This window comes from Balaenoptera physalus (genome assembly GCF_965194825.1).
Source record: "Balaenoptera physalus genome assembly, chromosome: 15".
NCBI lineage: Eukaryota > Metazoa > Chordata > Mammalia > Artiodactyla > Balaenopteridae > Balaenoptera > Balaenoptera physalus.
The window spans coordinates 26,451,154-26,472,177 of NC_138894.1; the positions used below are offsets into that span (position 1 = coordinate 26,451,154).

The following is a 21,024-nucleotide window of genomic DNA, read 5'->3' on the forward strand; positions in this document are numbered from 1 at the left end:
TGATGCTAAAAATTTTGAAACAACCTGTGGTAATGAAGTGTTTGTGGGGGAGTATCTAAGATGTTTGTTTGTTTTACTTCCTTGGTTATTATCACTTGAAAAATCTTATTTTCTATCACAGATTACTGTGCTAAATATTATTGCTCTTTATTGATATGTAGTTTCCTTCTACACTCAGGAATACAGGAAGACCAGACTCCCCCTCTCTTAGAGTTAGGCAAGGACATGAGAACTGATCAATGAAATATGGATAGAGGTGATCTGTTGAATTAAGCATTTAACTGGTGCTCAATTCTCCACTTTCTCTTCCCCTTGTTGTCTTGACTGTCAGCATTCTGGTTGAGGTAGCCTCTGTTAGCCTGAGACACAACGTGAGGAAGACATGGGGCAGAAAACCTCATTAATATACATGGAAATGTACCATGCCTTAGAAGTAAACTTTTTGTTTTTTTAAGCTACTAATATTCGGGGTTTATTTGTTACCAAACCATAACCCTCTCTATCCTCACTGATACATCATAGGGAGATCATGACTGAACTGGAATAGGAATAAATATCAAACAGATATTTATCACATAGAGATCACATATTTTGGGGAAAGGGTATGCAAATTTTTGTTCTGTGATGGGTAGTTATATTAAGTTTGGTGAAAGAATACTGTTGTTTGTATATAGCATTTAGATATTTAAATGAGGGTAGAAGGATGTCTATGGATGTTGAGTAAACAAGGTAGTGCACTGTACTGAGTTATCAACTGTAAATATTACATCAACTCAACTCTAATGTGCAATATTTTCTGGAAGCCTGGAACTACATTATCTAGTATCCCCTTATATTTATGGGTCCAGATGAGAGATTATCGGTGAAGCCCATCCCTGTAAAATTTTGAAAGTGTGAGAGAAGGAAAAGAAGTTATTTCCTAGTCACACTCCCTGACAAATATGCAGGAAGACAACAAGTTTCTGAAAATTGCCAGCTGAGGTTGGTAGCAGTGGCACTGCCTGTGATTCTCAAGTTTCACTGTGGTTACTGCATAAGCACCTATGAATCACCCATTTGTGGCTGTGCCTTCATAGAATCTTTCAAACTACTATACACCTAATAACAGTTTTAAAATACATGATTTAAAATGTGATGTATCTGCAAAGAGAAATTTAAAAATCCATTGTCTTGGGCTTCCCTGGTGGTGCAGTGGTTGAGAATCTGCCTGCTAATGCAGGGGACATGGGTTCAAGCCCTGGTCTGGGAAGATCCCACATGCCGTGGAGCAGCTAGGCCCGTGAGCCACAACTGCTGAGCCTGCGCGTCTGGAGCCTGTGCTCCACAACAAAAGAGGCCACGGTAGTGAGAGGCCCGTGCACCGTGATGAAGAGTGGCCCCCTCTTGCCGCAACTAGAGAAAGCCCTTGCACAGAAACGAAGACCCAACACAGCCAAAAATAAATAAATAAATAAATAAAATTAAAAAAAAAAAATCCACTGTCTTAATGGGAGATTCAAACATCAATCTCTTAATATAGATAGAGGAGGTAGATAAAAATTCAGTAAGGTGGCAGGAATTTTACATCACAGGCTTATCCCTAATCAGATGTAGAATGCTGTTCCACTCTGATCACAAAGATATCAAGTTAAACATCAGTATCAACAAGGTAACAGTACCTATACATTTGGGAAAAGGTTATTTTTATAAAATGCATCAAATATCACATATAATGATCAAACAGAAACATTAATTTTGAAGTCAAGAATAAGACAAACAAGGCCATTATTATGATTTCTTAACACCATATTTACATGTGTTCATGTTTTTAGTTCTAAAAATTTCTCTTCGTGGCCTTTTGGTGATATTCATATTCTATTGAAATTTATGTTAAGTAATATGACCCTTCATATATTCTTAACATCTTATTGACAGACCCCACCCAACATCATTACCTTCTTCCTTTTTTTTCTCCCTTTGTTATATATGTATAAACTCCATACTATAGCTTAGACTTTATTATGCAGTTGTGAAAAATACAATTTAGATTTTCTAATGTTAAGTAACCCTCTTCTTGGATATACCTTTTAGTTCATACATTATCTTTTAAAAGTGTTCAATTATTATTATTTGATTCTTGCAAAATATTTCAAAAACACAAAATGTATAAAGAGTAATACACCTACTAAATAACCTGGAGAGAAAAAAAGCATTAGTAAGCAGTTAAAGGCCTTAATGTGTCCCTTTCCAGTTCCCATCTTCTTCTGTCATCCTGAATTTCATGTTTAAATGCATTTGTTGACACTGATTCTACACATGTATTTCTAAGTAATATATGTCATTGTTTTCAATGTTTTTAATTTTGTATTAATGAAACTATACTGAAATATCTATCACTTTTACCCAATGTCCCTTTTAATTCATAAAGCTTGGATTGATTCATTTTTACTTCTGTCCAAATTTCCATTGTTTGAATATACTCTAATTTACTTAACCATTCTCCTGTGACTAGACATTAATTTCAAATACTTTCTTTTTCATTTTTTGGTGCCCTTTTCTTTCTTCATAATTGTTTTCCCAACCTGTATTTCCTAAATTATTTTAAAATTCTAATCTTATAGTCTTTTGCTCTACTATGTCCTAATTGTGTTTCCTATTTGTAAAACCTGCTCCTGTTATGGAACTACAGTTTTTTCATGTTGCTTATAAATTATAATTCTTTTTATTTGACTGCTCATTTTTAATACAACTTTCCTCCTTTATTTATTTATTTATTTATTTTTTTACCAGATAAATAAATTTTATTTTTATGAGAGATGCATGGCATTTACTTCCAAGAACTCAGTCAGTTTCTTCCTGAATCACAATTTTGCCACATGGGGGCTCTGCTGTGAGCCACAGGAGATTCCTAAGCATTCCCCACACTCTTAAGGGAAGTAATTTTCAATCAGGATTAAAGTATTTATGTTACAGAGAAGGGGTCTCCAGCCCAGTTTAAGAAAGTCCCCAAATAGACTGAAATATTTTTGTGGAACATAAGGACCCTTATTCGCTGCTACTACACTGCCAACCTACGTAAAATTTCTTTTTTTTCTTTTAAGAATTTCTTTTCCATCAGAAGTTTAAAATCTCTTAGGTCTCCAGCATACAACCAAAAAACAATAGACATTGTTTCAGAAACAAAAATACAACTAACCAATGGAATATTATGCTTTTTTATCCAAATCAAGATTTCTATCATCTTTCCCCACCTGGGGATCAGGGGATTTAACTCTTTTTTTCTTTTTTTTTTTTAATTTTTTAATTTAATTTTGTTTATTTTTTTATACAGCAGGTTCTTATTAGTCATCAATTTTATACATATCAGTGTATACATGTCAATCCCAATCCCCCAATTCATCACACCACCATCCCCAACCCCTGCGGCTTTCCCCCCTTGATGTCCATACATTTGTTCTCTACATCTGTGTCTCAACTTCTGCCCTGCAAACCAGTTCATCTGTACCATTTTTCTAGGTTCCACATACATGCGTTAATATACGATGTTTGTTTTTCTCTGTCTGACTGACTTCACTCTGTATGACAGTCTCTAGATCCATCCACGTCTCAACAAATGACCCAATTTCGTTCCTTTTTATAGCTGAGTAATATTCCATTGTATACATGTACCACAACTTCTTTATCCATTCATCTGTCGATGGGCATTTAGGTTGTTTCCATGACCAGGCTATTGTAAATAGTGCTTCAATGAACATTGGGGTGCATGTGTCTTTTTGAATTATGGTTTTCTCTGTGTATATGCCCAGTAGTGGGATTGCTGGATCATCTGGTAATTCTATTTTTAATTTTTAAGGAACGTCCATACTGTTCTCCATAGTGGCCATATCAATTTATATTCCCACCAACAGTGCAAGAGGGTTCCCTTTTCTCCACACCCTCTGCAGCATTTGTTGTTTGTAGATTTTCGGATGATGCCCATTCTAACTGGTGTGAGGTGATACCTCATTGTAGTTTTGATTTGCATATCTCTAATAATTAGTGATGTTGAGCAGCTTTTCATGTGCTTCTTGGCCACCTGTATGTCTTCCTTGGAGAAATATCTATTTAGGTCTTCTGCCCATTTTTGGATTGGGTTGTTTGTTTCTTTAATATTGAGCTGCAAGAGCTGTTTATATATTTTGGAGATTAATCCTTTGTCCATTGATTCATTTGCAAATATTTTCTCCCATTCTGAGGGTTGTCTTTTCGTCTTGTTTATGGTTTCCTTTGCTGTGCAAAAGCTTTGAAGTTTCATTAGGTCGCATTTGGTTTTTTTTGTTTGTTTTTATTTCCAATACTCTAGGAGGTGGATCAAAAAAGAACTTGCTGTGATTTATGTCAAAGAGTGTTCTTCCTATGCTTTCCTGTAAGAGTTTTATTGTGTCTGGTCTTACATTTAGGTCTCAAATCCACGTTTAGTTTATTTTTGTATATGGTGTTAGGGAGTGTTCTAATTTCATTCTTTTACATGTAGCTGCCCAGTTTTCCCAGCACCACTTATTGAAGAGACTGTCTTTTCTCCGTTGTATATCTTTGTGTCCTTTGTCATAGATTAGTTGACCATAGGTGTGTGGGTTTATCTCTGGGCTTTCTATCCTGTTTCATTGATCTATTTCCCTTTGTGTGCCAGTACCATATTGTCTTCATTACTGTAGCTTTGTAGTATAGTCTGAAGTCAGGGAGTCTGATTCCTCCAGCTCCGTTTCTTTCCCTCAAGAGTGCTTTGGCTATTCGGGGTCTTTTTTGTCTCCATACAAATTTGAAGATGATTTGTTCTAGTTCCATAAAAAATGCCATTGGTAATTTGATAGGGATTGCATTGAATCTGCAGATAGCTTTGGGTAGTATAGTCATTTTCACGATATTGATTCTTCCAATCCAATAACATGGTATATCTCTCCATCCGTTTGTATCATCTTTAATTTCTTTCATCAGTGTCTTATAGTTTTCTGCATAGAGGTCTTCTGTCTCCCTAGGTAAGTTTATTCCTAGGTATTTTATTCTTTTTGTTGTGATGGTAAATGGAGTGTTTCCATTATTTCTCTTTCGGAGTTTTCATCATTAGTGTATAGGAATGCAAGAGATTTCTGTGCATTAATTTTGTATCCTGCTACTTTACCAAATTGATTGATTAGCTCTAGTAGTTTTCTGGTGGCATTTTAAAGATTCTCTATGTATAGTATCATGTCATCTGCAAACAGTGACAGTTTTACTTCTTCCTTCCAATTTGTTTTCCTTTTATTTCTTTTTCTTCTCTGATTGCCGTGGCTAGGACTTCAAAAACTATGTTGAATAATAGTGGTGACAATGGACATCCTTGCCTCATTCCTTATCTTAGAGGAAATGCTTTTAGGTTTTCACCATTGAGAATGATGTTTGCTGTGGGTTTGTTGTATATGACCTTAATTATGTTGAGGTAGGTTCCCTCTGTGCCCACTTTCTGGAGAGTTTTTATCATAAATGGTTGTTGAATTTTGTCAAAAGCTTTTTCTGCATATATTAAGATGATCATATGGTTTTTCTTCTTCAGTTTGTTAATATGGTGTATCACATTGATTGATTTGCGTATATTGAAGAATCCTTGCATCCCTGGGATAAATCCCACTTGATCGTGGTGTATGATCCTTTTAATGTGTTTTTGGATTCTGTTTGCTAGTATTTTGTTGAAGATTTTTGCATCTATATTCATTAGTGATATTGATCTGTAATTTTCTTTTTTTGTAGTATCTTTGTCTGGTTTTGGTATCAGGGTGATGGTGGCCTCATAGAATGAGTTTGGGAGTGTTCCTTCCTCTGCAATTTTTTGGAAGAGTTTGAGAAGGATGTGTGTTAGCTGTTCTCTAAATGTTTGATAGAATTCACCTGTGAAGCCAACTGCTCCTGCACTTTTGTTTGTTGGAAGATTTTTAATCAGAGTTTCAGTTTCATTACTTGTGATTGGTCTGTTCATATTTTCTGTTTTTTTCTGGTTCAGCCTTGGAAGGTTATACCTTTCTAAGAATTTGTCCATTTCTTCCAGGTTGCCCATTTTATTGGCATAGAGTTGCTTGTAGTAGTCTCTTAGGATGCTTTGTATTTCTGTGGTGTCTGTTGTACCTTCTCCTTTTTCATTTCTAATTATATTGATTTGAGTCCTCTCCCTCTTTTTCTTGATGAGTCTGGTTAGTGGTTTATCAATTTTGTTTATCTTCCCAAAGAACCAGCTTTTAGTTTTATTGATCTTTGCTCTTGTTTTGTTTGTTTCTATTTCATTTATTTCTACTCTGATCTTTATGATTTCTTTCCTTCTGATAACTTTGGGTTTTGTTTGTTCTTCTTTCTGTAGTTCCTTTAGGTGTACAGTTTGATTGTGTATTTGAGATTTTTCTTGTTTCTTGAGGTAGGCTTTTATGGCTATAAACTTCCCTCTTAGAACTGCTTTTGCTGCATCCCATAGGTTTTGTATTGTCGTGTTTTCATTGTCATTTGTCTCTAGGTATATTTTGATTTCCTCTTCAATTTCTTCAATGATCTCTTGGTTATTTAGTACGTATTGTTTAGCCTCCATGTGTTTGTGTTTTTTACATTTTTCTCCCATAATTCATTTCTAATCTCATAACGTTGTGGTCAGAAAAATTTCTTGCTAAGATTTCAATTTTCTTAAATTTACTGAGGCTTGATTTGTGACCCAAGATGTGATCTATTCTGGAGAATGTTTCTTGCGCTCTTGAGAAGAAAGTGTAATCTGCTGTTTTTGGATGGAATGTCCTATAAATATCAATAAAATCCATCTGGTCTATTGTGTCATTTAAAGCTTCTGTTTCCATATTTATTTTCATTTTGGATGATCTGTCCATTGGTGTAAGTGAGGTGTTAACGTCCCCCACTATCATTGTGTTACTGTCGATTTCCTCTTTTAGAGCTGTTAGCCATTGCCTTATGTATTGAGGTGCTCCTGTGTTGCATGCATATATATTTATCATTGTTATATCTTCTTGGATTGATCCCTTGATCATTATGTAGTGTCCTTTCTTTTCTCTTGTAACATTCTTTATTTTAAAATCTATTTTATCTGATATGAGTACTGCTACTCCAGCTTTCTTTTGATTTCCATTTGCATGGAATATCTTTTCCATCCCCTCACTTTCAGTCTGTATGTGTCCCTAGGTCTGAAGTGGGTCTCTTGTAGACAGCATATACATGAGTCTTGTTTTTGTATCCATTCAGCAAGCCTCTGTCTTTTAGTTGGAGCATTTAATCCATTCACATTTAAGGTAATTATAAATATGTATGTTCCTATGACCATTTTTTTAATTGTTTTGGGTTTGTTTATGTAGGTCCTTTTCTTCTCTTGTTTTTCCCACTTACAGAAGTTCCTTTAGCATTTGTTGTAGAGATGGTTTGGTGGTGCTGAATTCTCTTAGCTTTTGCTTGTCTGTAAAACTTTTGATTTCTCCATCGATTCTGAATGAGATCCTTGCCAGGTAGAGTAATCTTGGTTGTAGGTTCTTCCCTTTCATCACTTTAAGTATATCATGCCACTCCCTTCTGGCTTGTAGAGTTTCTGCTGAGAAATCAGCTCTTAACCTTATGGGAGTTCCCTTGTATATAATTTGTCATTTTTCCCTTGCTGCTTTCAATAATTTTTCTTTGTCTTTGATTTTTTCCAATTTGATTACTATGTGTCTCGGCGTGTTTCTCCTTGGGTTTATCCTGTATGGGATCTCTGCACTTCGTGGACTTGGGTGGCTATTCCTTTCCCATGTTAGGGAACTTTTCGACTATAAGCTCTTCAAATATTTTCTCTGGTCCTTTCTCTCTCTCTTCTTCCTCTGGCACCCCTATAATGTGAATGTTGTTGCATTTAATATTGTCCCAGAGGTCTCTTAGGCTGTCTTCATTTCTTTTCATTCTTTTTTCTTTATTCCTTTCCACAGCAGTGAATTCCACCATTCTGTTTTCCAGGTCATTTATCCGTTCTTCTGCCCCACTTATTCTGCTATTGATTCCTTCTAGTGTAATTTTCATTTCAGTTATTGTATTGTTCATCTCTGTTTGTTTGTTCTTTAATTCTTCTAGGTCTTTGTTAAACATTTATAGCATCTTCTCAATCTTTGCTTCCATTCTCTTTCCGAGGTCCTGGATCATCTTCACTATCTTTATTCTTAATTCTTTTTCTGGAACTTTGCCTATCTCCACTTCATTTAGTTGTTTTTCTGGGCTTTTATCTTGTTCCTTCATCTGGTACATAGCCCTCTGTCTTTTCATCTTGTCTATCTTTCTGTGAATGTTTTTTTGTTCCACAGGCTACAGGATTGTAGTTGGTCTTCCTTCTGCTGTCTTCCTTCTGGTGGATGAGGCTATCTAAGAGGCTTGTGCAAGTTTCCTGATGGGAGGCACTGGTGGTGGGTAGAGCTGACTGTTGCTCTGGTGGGCAGAGCTCAGTAAAACTTTTATCCGTTTGACTGCTGATGGGTGGGGCTGGGTTCCCTCCCTGTTGGTTGTTTGGCCTGAGGCAACCCAACGCTGGAGCCTACCTGGGCTCTTTGGTGAGGCTAATGGCAGACTCTGGGAGGGCTCACGCCAAGGAGTACTTCCCAGAAATTCTTCTGCCAGTGTCCTTGTACTCACGGTGAACCACAGCCTCTGCCGCCTCTGCAGGAGACCCTCCAACACTAGCAGGTAGGTCTGGTTCAGTCTCCTCTTGCGTCACTGCTCCTTCCCCTGGGTCCCGATGCACACACTACTTTGTGTTTGCCCTCCAAGTGTGGAGTCCCTGTTTCCCCCAGTCCTGTTGAAGTCCTGCAATCAAATCCCACTAGACTTCAAAGTCTGATTCTCTAGGAATTCGTACTCCATTGTTGGACCCCTACGTTGGGAAGCCTGACGTGGGGCTCAGAACCTTCACTCCAGTGGGTGGACTTCTTTGGTATAAGTGTTCTCCAGTCTGAGTCATCCACCCAGCAGTTATGGGATTTGATTTTACTGTGATTGCGCCCCTCCTACTGTCTCAATGTGGTTTCTCCTTTGTGTTTGGATGTGGGGTATCATTTTGGTGAGTTCCAGTGTCTTCCTGTCGATGATTGTCCAGCAGCTATTTGTGATTCTGGTGTTCTCGCAAAAGGGAGTGAGAGCATGTCCTTCTACTCCACCATCTTGGTTCAGGCCCTCCTTTATTTTATTTTTATGTTTTTACCTTTAAAAAATGTTTATTGTTATATTATAACATATACATAAAATTAAATTTACCTTTTTAACCACTTTTATTTTCTAAATTTTAGTATATTTGATTTATAATGTTGTGTTAGTTTCAGGTGAACAGCAAAGTGTTTCAGTTATACATACATATATATCTATTTTTTCAGGTTATTTCCCCTTATTACAAAATATTGATATAGTTCCCTGTGCTATACAGTAGGTTCTTGTTGGTTATCTATTTTATATAGATAGTATATATTTACTGTGTATATGTTAATCCTAAACTCCTAATCACCCCCTTTCCCTTTGGTAACCAGAAGTTTCTGTGTCTGTGGATCTATTTCTATTTTGTATATAAGTTCACTTGTATCTTTTTTTTTTTTTTTTGTAGATTCCACATATAAGTGATGTCATATGATGTTTGTCTTTCTCTGTCTGACTTACTTCACTTAGTATGGTAATCTCTATGTCCATCCATGTTGCTGCAAATGACATTATTTCATTCTTTGTTATGGCTGAGTAATATTCCTTTGCATATATGTACTATATTTTCTTTAACCATTCATCTGTCGATGGACATTTAGGTTGCTTCCAATTGGTACAACCCCTATGGAGAACAGTATGGAGGTTCCTTAAAAAACTAAAAATAGAGCCACCATATGATCCTGCAATCCTACTCCTGGGCATATATCTGGAGAAAACCATAATTCAAAAAGGTATATGCATCCTAATGTTCATTGAAGTACTATTTACAGCTCTCCTCTTTTAAACTCCCCCCACACTCTTCAGGGAGTCCTCTGTGTACTCAGAGGGACACTGGGGTTCTATTTCTTTAGAAGCTAAGCTTCCTATGGGTAAAGAAAGGAATTTTTTTCTAGTCCTCTCTTCAAAGATGAATCAGCTTTTCAAAACTTTCTTCTCTACACAGGGGCTCAATTTCAGCCCCATCATCTGGTACATGGAGATATCTTCAATGTGGACATCATTGAACACAGCCCACAGGGCCTATGTGCAAATACTACATCTTGGTTTCAGATCCCACTTCTGTATTTGCTTTCCATTCTTACTGCATTTATGGCACCTGCCCCCCTTCACCAGATCAGTTATGTATTAAAAGACATATTTAACAGTATTTAAAATTTTCATGTGTTTATAGCCAAATTTGGAATCATTTTGATTTATCATAATCCCCATGTTGTCCAAAAATCTAAAAAAATTTATTATTTGTTTGATTCTATCCCTGGTTATTTCTCAAACTACATAAATACAATTTGTATTAGAAAATATATACCTTATCTTTTAGACACTTCATTGTAATTAAGTATAATTTAAAATTCTATTTTTTTTAAATCCCATGAATATCAGATTTTTACTCAACTTTAGGCTTGCATACGACTTAGCAAAGAGTAAATTTTTTTCTAAAAGTTAAACAATAATTTGTGAAATCATAGAAAGCTAGAATATATAAAGAATTTATATGCAGATGTTTCATTCTCCTTCCCTATGTATAGCTAAAATAAAATTTTATGTTAATGTTGCTCTGCTGCTATAACTGTAACTTTTAGCTGTTTTTAAATTCAGCAATTAATTAAGAATTACCTCCCATGTTAGTTGACCTAGCTTTGCACCATCATTGTTAATGGATGCCTAGGAGTGCCCATCATGTAGATTTACATTAAAACTGAGAGTTAAGATTTCAAGGCACAATACAAATCATATCTTACTTACTTCTCACAAAAAATTTCTGATAACAATCTGATACCATGATTATACCCATTTTAAAGGGTCAGAAACTGAGTTTTATAGTGGTTAACATTTTTTCATAAGAAAATTTTGCTATGAAATTTCAGAGTCCTGAACTGAAACAGTTCTCTGATTTCAAATCCCATGTCCCTAACTCTTATTATGCTGTGCAGGGTCCCATCAACATTCATATAACTAATCTTCTATTCTTTAATATTTGTTTATATACTTCATATTTTTTCTCTTATGAACAGCTATGCCAAACATTCTTAAGTATAAATGTAAACCACCTTTGTAAATATGTCTATTGTCTTAGTATAAATTCTTAGAAGACCGAGTGTTGAATTAAATGGCTAATTTTATTGCTTTTAATGCATCTTGGCAAGTTACTATCCATAAAGTTTTTACTAATATACACACTTGCTTCAGCAGTTTAAGAAAGTGCCTGTTTTCCTATGTTCATGCCAATGTGAATTCTAAACAGCCTTTTTTCTTTGCCAATCACCAATTACACTGTCAAAACCCAGAGTTTATGAAATGCACTTTTAAAATAAAATTATTTCATTATTGTTTAGGTTGGCCATTTATTAATTGTTCAATTGCAATTTGTAAAATTCTTCTTGTTATTGAGGGATCAAGTGCACAGAAGGTTGATTAAGAAAAGAAATTACACTCTAAATAGTTTGCCTGTAGGATGGATCATAAAGCATATTTAGGTTAAGTCTGCAGTTGTTCAACATGGAAACTAAAAAGAGAAGAAAGTTACATAGCTCTGCTAATATCACAACTTTCACAGGAGTGCCAGGAATGGAAATAAGTCCTCATAAAGCCAATTCAGAACACTTTCCACTATCTTACAACTCCTTTGAATTTCATGTGAATTGTTGTTGATCAGATTTTAGTAATTAGAAAGTTTATAATTGAAAAATATTGAGAAACATAGCAATTTATTTTAACCTTCTGTGAAATGATTCTGAAAGTTCTAAGATTTTTTTCTTAAGCAGAGTATCTTACAGTATACTTGGAGTGATGAATTAAACTGGATGTCAACTGTGAACCATAAGCTTTTAGTAATTAAATGTTTCCTTTGTCACTAGGGACAGAAAAAGTGCACTCTTTAAATCAAGAGAATAATTATTTTTCCTGACAAGACTTCACTGTGCTTGATTGAGATTTTAGAATGCATATGTATGAATTGACAGTTTGCATTTGCTGTGTTTTCCCCTAGGTGATATCTAAAAGTGTTTGTAAGTTTTAGTTTTAATGAGAACAGAGCCCATTAACCCTAAAAATGTTCTTTTTGCTCAAAGAAATATTCCACCTGGAAAACCAATATAAAAATATCTCATCATGAAATGAAAATTCAGCTTTTAAATAAGGCACGTGGGTCTTTAATTTGAGACATAGTAAAATAGCGATTTCTGCATCCCTATTCATGGTTAAAAACTATATTTTTCTTGGCCTTTAAAGAGAGAGAAAATGGCTCAATTTTTTTTGTATTAAATTTACATGAGTTAGTATTTCTCAGATTTTTAAACTTAGAAGCTGTACGAAATACTCAGAGAATTAACTTCACTGAAGACTATATACTTACGAAGCAAGGTGAGCATCCTTTTAAGTATGTGAAAAACTGTTACAGAAAATGTGGGCAGGGAGGCATTCTCCCCTCATCTTCAGACAACACAGTCATAGCATATTGACGACTGCAGAGTACAGCACTAATCTTCAGTACCTCTTTCCCCAGAAGGCTCAGTATTGCTTCTAATGGGGAGGAGGTCCTCTGTGAGCATTAACGGTATTAAGAAGCCACCTCGGTGCAAATTTGAAGACAGGGGAAATCTTAGAGTAAATATCAAAAAAGAAGGATGGAGTTTGAATAGGAGAAAAATAATGAAAAATTGGCACCTATTGAGTAGTTACTCATTATTCTCATTATTATATGTGTCTCTCATGAATTGGCTCATTTAAATCACACAGCAAGCCCTTGATGTGTAATTGCTATCTCTATTCTGTGAATGAATAAACTAAGATATAAAAAGTGAGGAGCTATGTCCAAGGTTCCAGGTCACGTATGTGATGTACCTGGGCAATGAGGTTCTGGAGTAAGCAAGGAAGTGCTCTTAACACCGTGCTCTCTGGCCTCTGCTGGGATCAAATGGCAGCCCCACATGACGTCCTTAAGGATACCAGTTAAGCGTCTCTGTAGGCCCAAATTAGACACCCTTTAGGAATTTTGACAATTCACAAAAGGAATAGAGGTGAACAAGGTGGTATGAAGCCAGGACATCAATTAAGAAATTTAAGCAGAGAAACCTGAGTTACATCAAATTTCTTATTTTTTCTTTGCATTTTCCAGATGTTGGTTAAATTTTAGATCCATTTTGTCTACATGCTTATCCCTTTAAGATACCCAACTGGGTAAGATTCCATGAAAAGCATTACTGAGATAAATGTCTTCCTGTTTCAAAATATTAAACTAATCAACCTTAATATAAGAAAATACTGAGTAGTATACAAAGCCTTTATACAAATTGATTTGATCTGGGTTAGAGTCAAATAAGAAAACAAAAACTTTCTGTTTCTAAATGTACTTACAATACCTAAGGGAATTACAATCTGCTTTCCATTATATGATATTTTTTAAAGTGTGTAAGTGTGTTCAACTTGTTGAATAAATGGGAGGTGAGACAAAGAGAAAACTAACTTTAAGAAAATGATGGAGAAAAACTCCAAAAAGAAAGATTAGAGCAATAGAAGAGGATGTAGCAGTTGAGGGGTGGTGGTGGGAGGAAAAATATGACACACTGATTTGACTTAAAAATATGATTTTAATTTATTTTTGAATAATATAAAGATAGGGTATACAATTTAAAAGATGAAAATGGCATCCAGCCACCTCTGTTCCTGAGCCAGTCAAGCTGTTCTTTTAACAGGCAACTCTTATATTATTTTCTTACATATTCTTCTTCAGTCACATAGGAAAACATTATATATAAAAAGATGTATGTATATAGGTGTCTAATTGAACCTAGAGTAACACTAGTTTGAACTGCACTGCATGGGTCCACTTACAGGTAGATTTTTTTCACTAAATACGTACTGCAATACTATATGATCCATGGTTGCTTGAATCTGCAGATACTGAGGAACCTCCTAAACAGAGGGCCAACTATAAATTATACATGATTTTTGACTGTGCAGGGGGTCAGTGCCCCTAATGGCCCCGCTCCCTGACGTTGTCAAGGGTAAACTGACATGTTTTTCACACCATGTTTTTCTGAGTCTAGAATCAAGAGTTGTATTAGTAAGTACTGTAGCCCCTAGACACAAAGGTAGTGAACATTTGAAATACAGCCAGTATGAATTGAGATGTGCTGTAAGGGAAAAAATACACACTGGAGTTCACAAATTTAATATGAAAAAAATGTAAAATATCTCAATTATTTTTACTGTAGTAAAATATGGTTTTAATTTTTAAAAAATTTGTTCAATGTGGCTACTGGAAAATTTAAATTCCATATGTGGCTCACATGTATCTCTCCCATTGTATTTTTATTGAATAGCATTCATCTAGATCTTTCATTAACTTCACAGATTCCTTGGTCTATTAAAGAAGAGCCAGAGGCTCACAGGGTCTCTTCATGTAAAGAAAGAGTGTGTGTTCTGTTGTGGATTCTTGCAGATACATACTTACAGAATGTATCTGATCTGTGAAAAATGTGAAAACCATGTTGTCCAGAAGCATAAAAACCTGTTTGAATTTTCATTAAGGAGATTGATTTCTAATGTACCATGCTTCTAGGAGACTTTAAAGGAGAAAGAATGTGAGAACTTCTGAATGTGACTCTGTGGACAGGCACTCATTAGGGGCTGCCTGCCTCATTGGTGAGCCCTGAGAACCTACCTGCCAGAGTCTCACACCTCACTGAACTTGAACTCCCAGGCAGCCACACCAATCATTTTCTGCCTCACTCCCCCTCCTGCTTGATAGAGCTCTCTCTCCTTGGATTTGCCGGGGAGGCCATATAGCCTCACTTACATACATTATTGACGTGATGAAGACAAACAATGTGGTCCTTTGGGACTATTTTTTTTCTCTAAATGAGGTTGAAAATTTGTATTTATTAGCAGTTAATTTATACATTAATTAACTAAGTACATTAATTCAGCCTGTACTATGTTCATGATCTGCAGTTGGTTGAATCCCCAGAAGCTGAAACCTGGGGAATCCGAGGACTGAAGGGAGGGATTTCAACATCCTCCGTATTTTTGTAAGGGGGTGTTTGTCCTGGAGCCAGTTCCCTGGGGATACAGAGAGATAATTGTATTAGGAATATCTGCTGTAAGACTGCTACACTTTACTTCCTACCCTTTGTTTCCTCATTGGATTTTGACCATAGAAAATCCTTGATGCGAGTTCACTAACAGCTTGTGAATTGCTGCAACTGTGTACTCAAACAAAACTGAGTTTTGAACCATCAATTGCAGGTGCTTTTTCTTTACCTTTTTTCTAGTTCCAAACCAACCCTTCTCTCCTCTCCTGTCACCTGTTTGTCTTTCTAGGTGCCTGATTCCTATGTTACAGCACTGCAACTAGTTGACCTTTCACTTCATTTCCATTATTCAAATGCAACAGAATTACCATTTACAAAAGTAAGTTGACTAATGTGTGTTTTGGGCATTGACAACTAGATGTATATGTTGTTTTTTTAAAAAAAGAAGAAAAATAAGATGTGGAGAGGGTAAATTCCTCACATTCTTAGTGTAGCAATTTAAATAAAAGTCACACATATTTATTTCCCTATTCATTTTCCACCATCATTTCAAGGTATGCCAAATAATTTTCATTTTGCAAGACCGCCAAGGCCAAGCCATTCTCAGGATGCATTTGCCAGGCTGAAATCAATAGCAACCCAAGGAACAGCTAATTGCACATGTTCATGAGGTTCAAGTTAGAAAGGAAGGTAGATTCTATAAAGTAAGTGGTTGCATGCCAAGAGGTGGAGCCATAGAGTTGGTGCCAAAGCATGTTAACCATTTTTTTAAAATGGCTAATAAAAATCATTTATATTGAGTGCAAAGTACTATATAAATTAGGGGAAATCTTCCATTTAGAAGCCCTCAAAGTTTAAACAAAATTTTAAAGGTAAAAAAAACTATTCTATCCATAATTAGATTAGTATTTCCATTTTATTTACACAGTTGGCACATTCTTGTGTATGCCTCCTTACAAATTATCCAATTCATGTCAATGTTCTTTTTTTTAATTTCTATTTATTTTTTTGAATATTCTCAGTTGAGTTTAAGGGAGAGCTTTAGCTGAAGACATCAGTGCTTGCAAATAACTTTTAAGTAATGTTTGCAACAGTACAACAGAATGACTAGATGAAATTTGGGAAAAATAAAAAGAACTTTAATGGTAGGTGGGAAAGTACTGAAGCCAGGGAAGAAAAAGTTGTCTGAGTGAGAAAGCAAACCCAAATTAAGAGAGTCCTGGTAACAGGATAAAAAGGTGATATATAATGTACGTGACAGATTTTTCTAATCACATGAAAACAAACCACTCAGAGCCCAAAGAGAAACACTGTGCCATTAATTCTGCTCTGCTCTCTTGCGCACCAACAGTTCCTGTCTTAATTAAATGTGCTCCCAGAACATATGTTTTATTGTCTGAGCTGGGCCATTAGATTTGATATACAGTACTTGTGACTCTTGTCATCTGGGATGGGAAATCCTTCTTGCAGGAGTCTTCCCTGAGTAGAGGATAGCGAAGTATCATATTTTATTGGCAATAAACAGCAGGTGTAAATATAGAAACCAACAACATTGAAACCATTCCTTTGAACTTTGTATGCTTAAAGATATGGTGGAAAAGAAATATATGTGTAGAAAATAATACATTTAAGTTCACCCATCCTTACATTAATGCAGTAGTCTTTTTATTCTCTGGAAAAGTTGTATAGTTTTTTAAATTGAAAATTTTATTAATTATTATGAAATCAGATACTGTCATCTAATGACTACTTTTATTATTAAATTAATTTCAATTAGTTTGTCAGATAAACTGCCTCCTTCTATTTTTTCTGTATGGAATAAGGTATTGCTCAAGTAATCTTTGTCAAGAAAGGAGAAGAATGTGTGAAAGAGGAAAGATTCTTAATTTTTTATACTGTCTGAATAAGTGGCTTAACTGGATAAAGGAAGTTATTTAGGACTGATTTAATGCTTGGAAATTTGAATTGGTTCCACTCTAAAATAGAAAGTGTCCTTTAAGGTGAAATTACAAAATATTAGTGAAACGTATTTTATTTTCTAGAATCTCTGTGTTCTACCTCATAGAAATCTCTGGCTTTTAAAGGAACTAAAGGAAAACATGACAGCAATGGTAAAAGAAAGTTTTGATTGTTGTTAACCTAGTCTAAAACTTGAGGGTCTTCCATTCCTAATTCTCAATGACCCTGAGTTGGAACATGGCTCTTTGTTTCATAGAAGTCCTTATAGTTCAGCACCTCAGCTTAGTTTGACTTTTCAGTTCTAAGGTTAAAAGAGGATGAACATGGCAGCATGTCTCTAGCATCTATGCTGTGCTCTGCCCACAAGCAGATGTAAGCAGAGCCCTCTTGATCCTGAAACACTTTTTAAGCTGGAGTTGAAATTGTTTGTTGAAAATACAAAGTATTATATGAGTTTGTGTTTATATCCTCATTAAAATTAGACATGAAACCCTTTACTATTGTAATTCTGTTGCCAGTCCTTAGATTCTTAATTGTTGCAGAATAATATGGAGAACAGGATCTTATATTTGTAGGGATAAAGGTGCCCAATTATGTAGTGCTTAAAGGTTAAAAGTAGGGTCCAAAAATAAATAAGTAAATATACACTGAAACAGGAGGTTAAATATATACCATCAACTAAGAATGTCTGAATATAGATTTTAAAAGGCCACATTTTATTTTTCCTCTCTCTAATTTCTATTTATTTATTTATTTATTATTTTTGGCTGTGTTGGGTCTTCGTTTCTGTGTGAGGGCTTTCTCTAGTTGCGGCGAGTGGGGGCCACTCTTCATTGCGGTGCGTGGGCCTCTCACTGTTGCGGCCTCTTCTGTTGTGGAGCACAGGCTCCAGATGTGCAGGCTCAGTAATTGTGGCTCACGGGCCCAGTTGCTCCGTGGCATGTGAGATCTTCCCAGACCAGGACTCGAACCCGTGTCCCCTGCATTGGCAGGCAGATTCTCAACCACTGCACCACCAGGGAAGCCCCAAGGCCACATTTTTAATATTGTTTACACACTTCAAGCAGATGGAGGACTGTAGATTAAAGATGATGGGATTTGAAAATCTTTGGTCTTAAATTTTCTTGGCAGAAGGATAGTCTTTGAAACACAGTAATAAGACTGCAAGAATGCATAAGCAATGCTCTCAGGATATTATCTTCTCTTACCCAAGGACACATGCACATTTTATGAGAAAAACTCTGATGACAACTAAGGTTTCAATTCTTTGAAATATTCTTCTCTATATCATTCACTGCTTTTGTCATGAAATTAATACAAATGTACTATATCACATTATAAAATATAGATGAAGGGAAAAATAAAGACCACAAGGCTTTCTCATGTTCAAAGACTGTTTTTGTTTGTTTTTACTACTCTTTGTCAATTTCTCTGCTCTTTACTTTTGGACTTTCTATTCCATGAATATGGCATCTTTCCTAGCTTTTTACTCTCTGCCTGCTATCTTTATCATTTCCTATTAATGTTGCCAGTCTTTCTTGCTGGAATTAATATGTTTAGACATTCTTTTCAAGGCCATAAATTGGTTTTCTACACATTTTATTTGCTGCACATTATTTGCATTATTTCATGTTTAAAATTCTTCCAATCATATTTTCATATCAGAGCACATATTTCCAATCTTACTCTTTCTGAAGTTAATAAATCCAAAGTCTTCTCAAATTGCCCTGAGAATGACAGTTTTCTAGTGGTCCTTCCAGCAAATCTATTGCTTTGAAATATATTTGCTTTTCTTCCCCAGATATTTTCTCTTTAGAATTACTAAATCTCTTTATATGACTTGTGCTATTTTTTCCCTTTGATTGTCTCTCAATATGATAGTCTATAGACTATCATAGTTTGGAAGCTAAGGGGAATTCTACATATGTGTAACTCTCTATTCTAATTTCACAGTCATGTAAAAAAGAAGGGAAAAGCTTAGCTCTTCTGAAGTGTTGTTTTTCTAGCACTGAAGTCCTATTGCTTCTATCAGCAGAGTTCAGTAGAACTGTAGATGAAGGCAACTGCGGCAGACAGTCTTATCTGTGGACCAGTTTCTCTTCTTTGTAATTCATGTCTGGCTCTATGTTTCCTTCTCTACCCAGCATAACTATTCTCATCAGAAACTGGTGTTATTTTTGTTCTTGGGTAAGTGTGGTGAACACTTTGATGTGCTCCCAAGTCTCACTTCAAGGAAGGACCTGTAGCCTGCTTGTTGGGGGTATTGTCAGAAAGCAGCCTTCATGTATCAGCTCATTCAGGAAGTGACTTAATTGTAGAAAGCCACATTGTCCAAAGTCACAACCCTTCCCAGGATGATCCACATGCAGTGACCAATTGATGTAAGGTCATAAAGGCCTGGACATTTTGGCTCACTTCAGGACAACTCAGAAGGACAATTTATATCCAGGCCTTCCCACTGAGTTGGCCAAACCTATAACTGGACCTTCATAACAACTTAACTTCTCCCAGTGCTACACTGTTGTTCTTTTCCTCCTTTCCAAGGGCATTTCATAATAAAGATCCTAAATATTAAGCTCTGTTCCTGAATCTGCTTCCAGAGGAACCCACCCTGCAACAGTTAGTTATGTGAAATGACCACAGGTATTTTAACTATGTGTGAATGCACAAACCTAGTGAATTTATGGGAAATACATTCAGTATCTAGATCTAGCCGCAGCTGATTGTCCAAAATCTTCCTTACAATTTCACCCTTTGCTTCTAAAGCTAGCAGTTGGCAATGAAAATCCTTTAACAGTTTTGTCCCTTTGTTTTCCCTCTGGGCTCTTATTTTACACATTGTGAACAATGAATTGTTTGGCCCTTCCCTAAATCCAGCTTCTCCTTCTTTACATCTTGCAGAAATTCTGAAAAGCTTCTGCCTTGTGGATGATAAAATTGTCCTAGAATCTTATAGATTTATAGTTTGCTTTCTCTGTTTTTCTTTACCACTGATTATTTTCATTGAAGTTTTTGAGAGAAGGGGAAAGCTATAAGCATGAGCTCAGATCACCCATCTCTAAGCAAATGCCACCGACATATTCTTGGTATAAAAATTTATATGTCTTTTGCCACCACAGAGAGCACTGGAATTCCCTGAAACAAAAATGAATAAATATCACAGTGTTTTTCCTATACACGCTAATGCTATTTGAAGGTTAAATTAAGATATAATTATTATATTAAAATCATTTTAATTGTAAAGATATACTAGTTCAAATAAGAGAACTGACAAAAATGTTCTAATTAATGTTGCTTTACTCAGAATAGTTACAATTGGAATTAGAAGAAGCATAGATTTAAAAATCATCCAGTCTGGATTTGAATCCCCATCATTCCTATATTTGCCTCATTATTAGTGGTGTTGGTGTCGGTGCTAATATTGTTTGAGTGTGGGGACAGAGAACTCAAATATAAGGAAAATGTAATTATTTGATGCAATATGATTTCCTGAACTAAAAGCTTAGATTCATACTATGGCTTTGTCACAAGAGGAGTGGGACCTTGAGAAATATTTTTAATAGCCCTTTCATTCAGTTTTCTTATTTATAAATACAAATAAAAAAATGGTATATTACAATGGTTAGAGACTATGTGTTATAAGAATCAGATTAGAGTATATATATAAAACTGTCTTACAAACATGTTAATATTGTAAACATGTAAGATATCATCACTGCCATTCCCTTCTTCAATCCATCTTTATCAATATCCTTTCCCAAAGTTTATGAAAGGTTCTCACCATGGGGTTCAGGGGTCAAGGACCATCTTTGTTATTATACTAAAACTGCTTTGCTTGACTGATTTATTAAGG

General features: G+C 35.5%; 1 protein-coding gene across 1 annotated transcript in view; it reads left to right on the forward strand.

The window, feature by feature from the left end:
- LRRTM4 (leucine rich repeat transmembrane neuronal 4) overlaps positions 1-19,851 on the forward strand; it is a 425,088-nt gene extending 405,237 nt beyond the window's left edge. The window contains exon 3 of the mRNA XM_082428107.1: positions 15,502-19,851. Within this exon, the coding sequence (XP_082284233.1) occupies positions 15,502-15,600 (99 nt within the window). The 3' untranslated portion in view covers positions 15,601-19,851. The remainder of the gene's footprint in view (positions 1-15,501) is intronic.
- Positions 19,852-21,024: the final 1,173 nt, after the last annotated feature.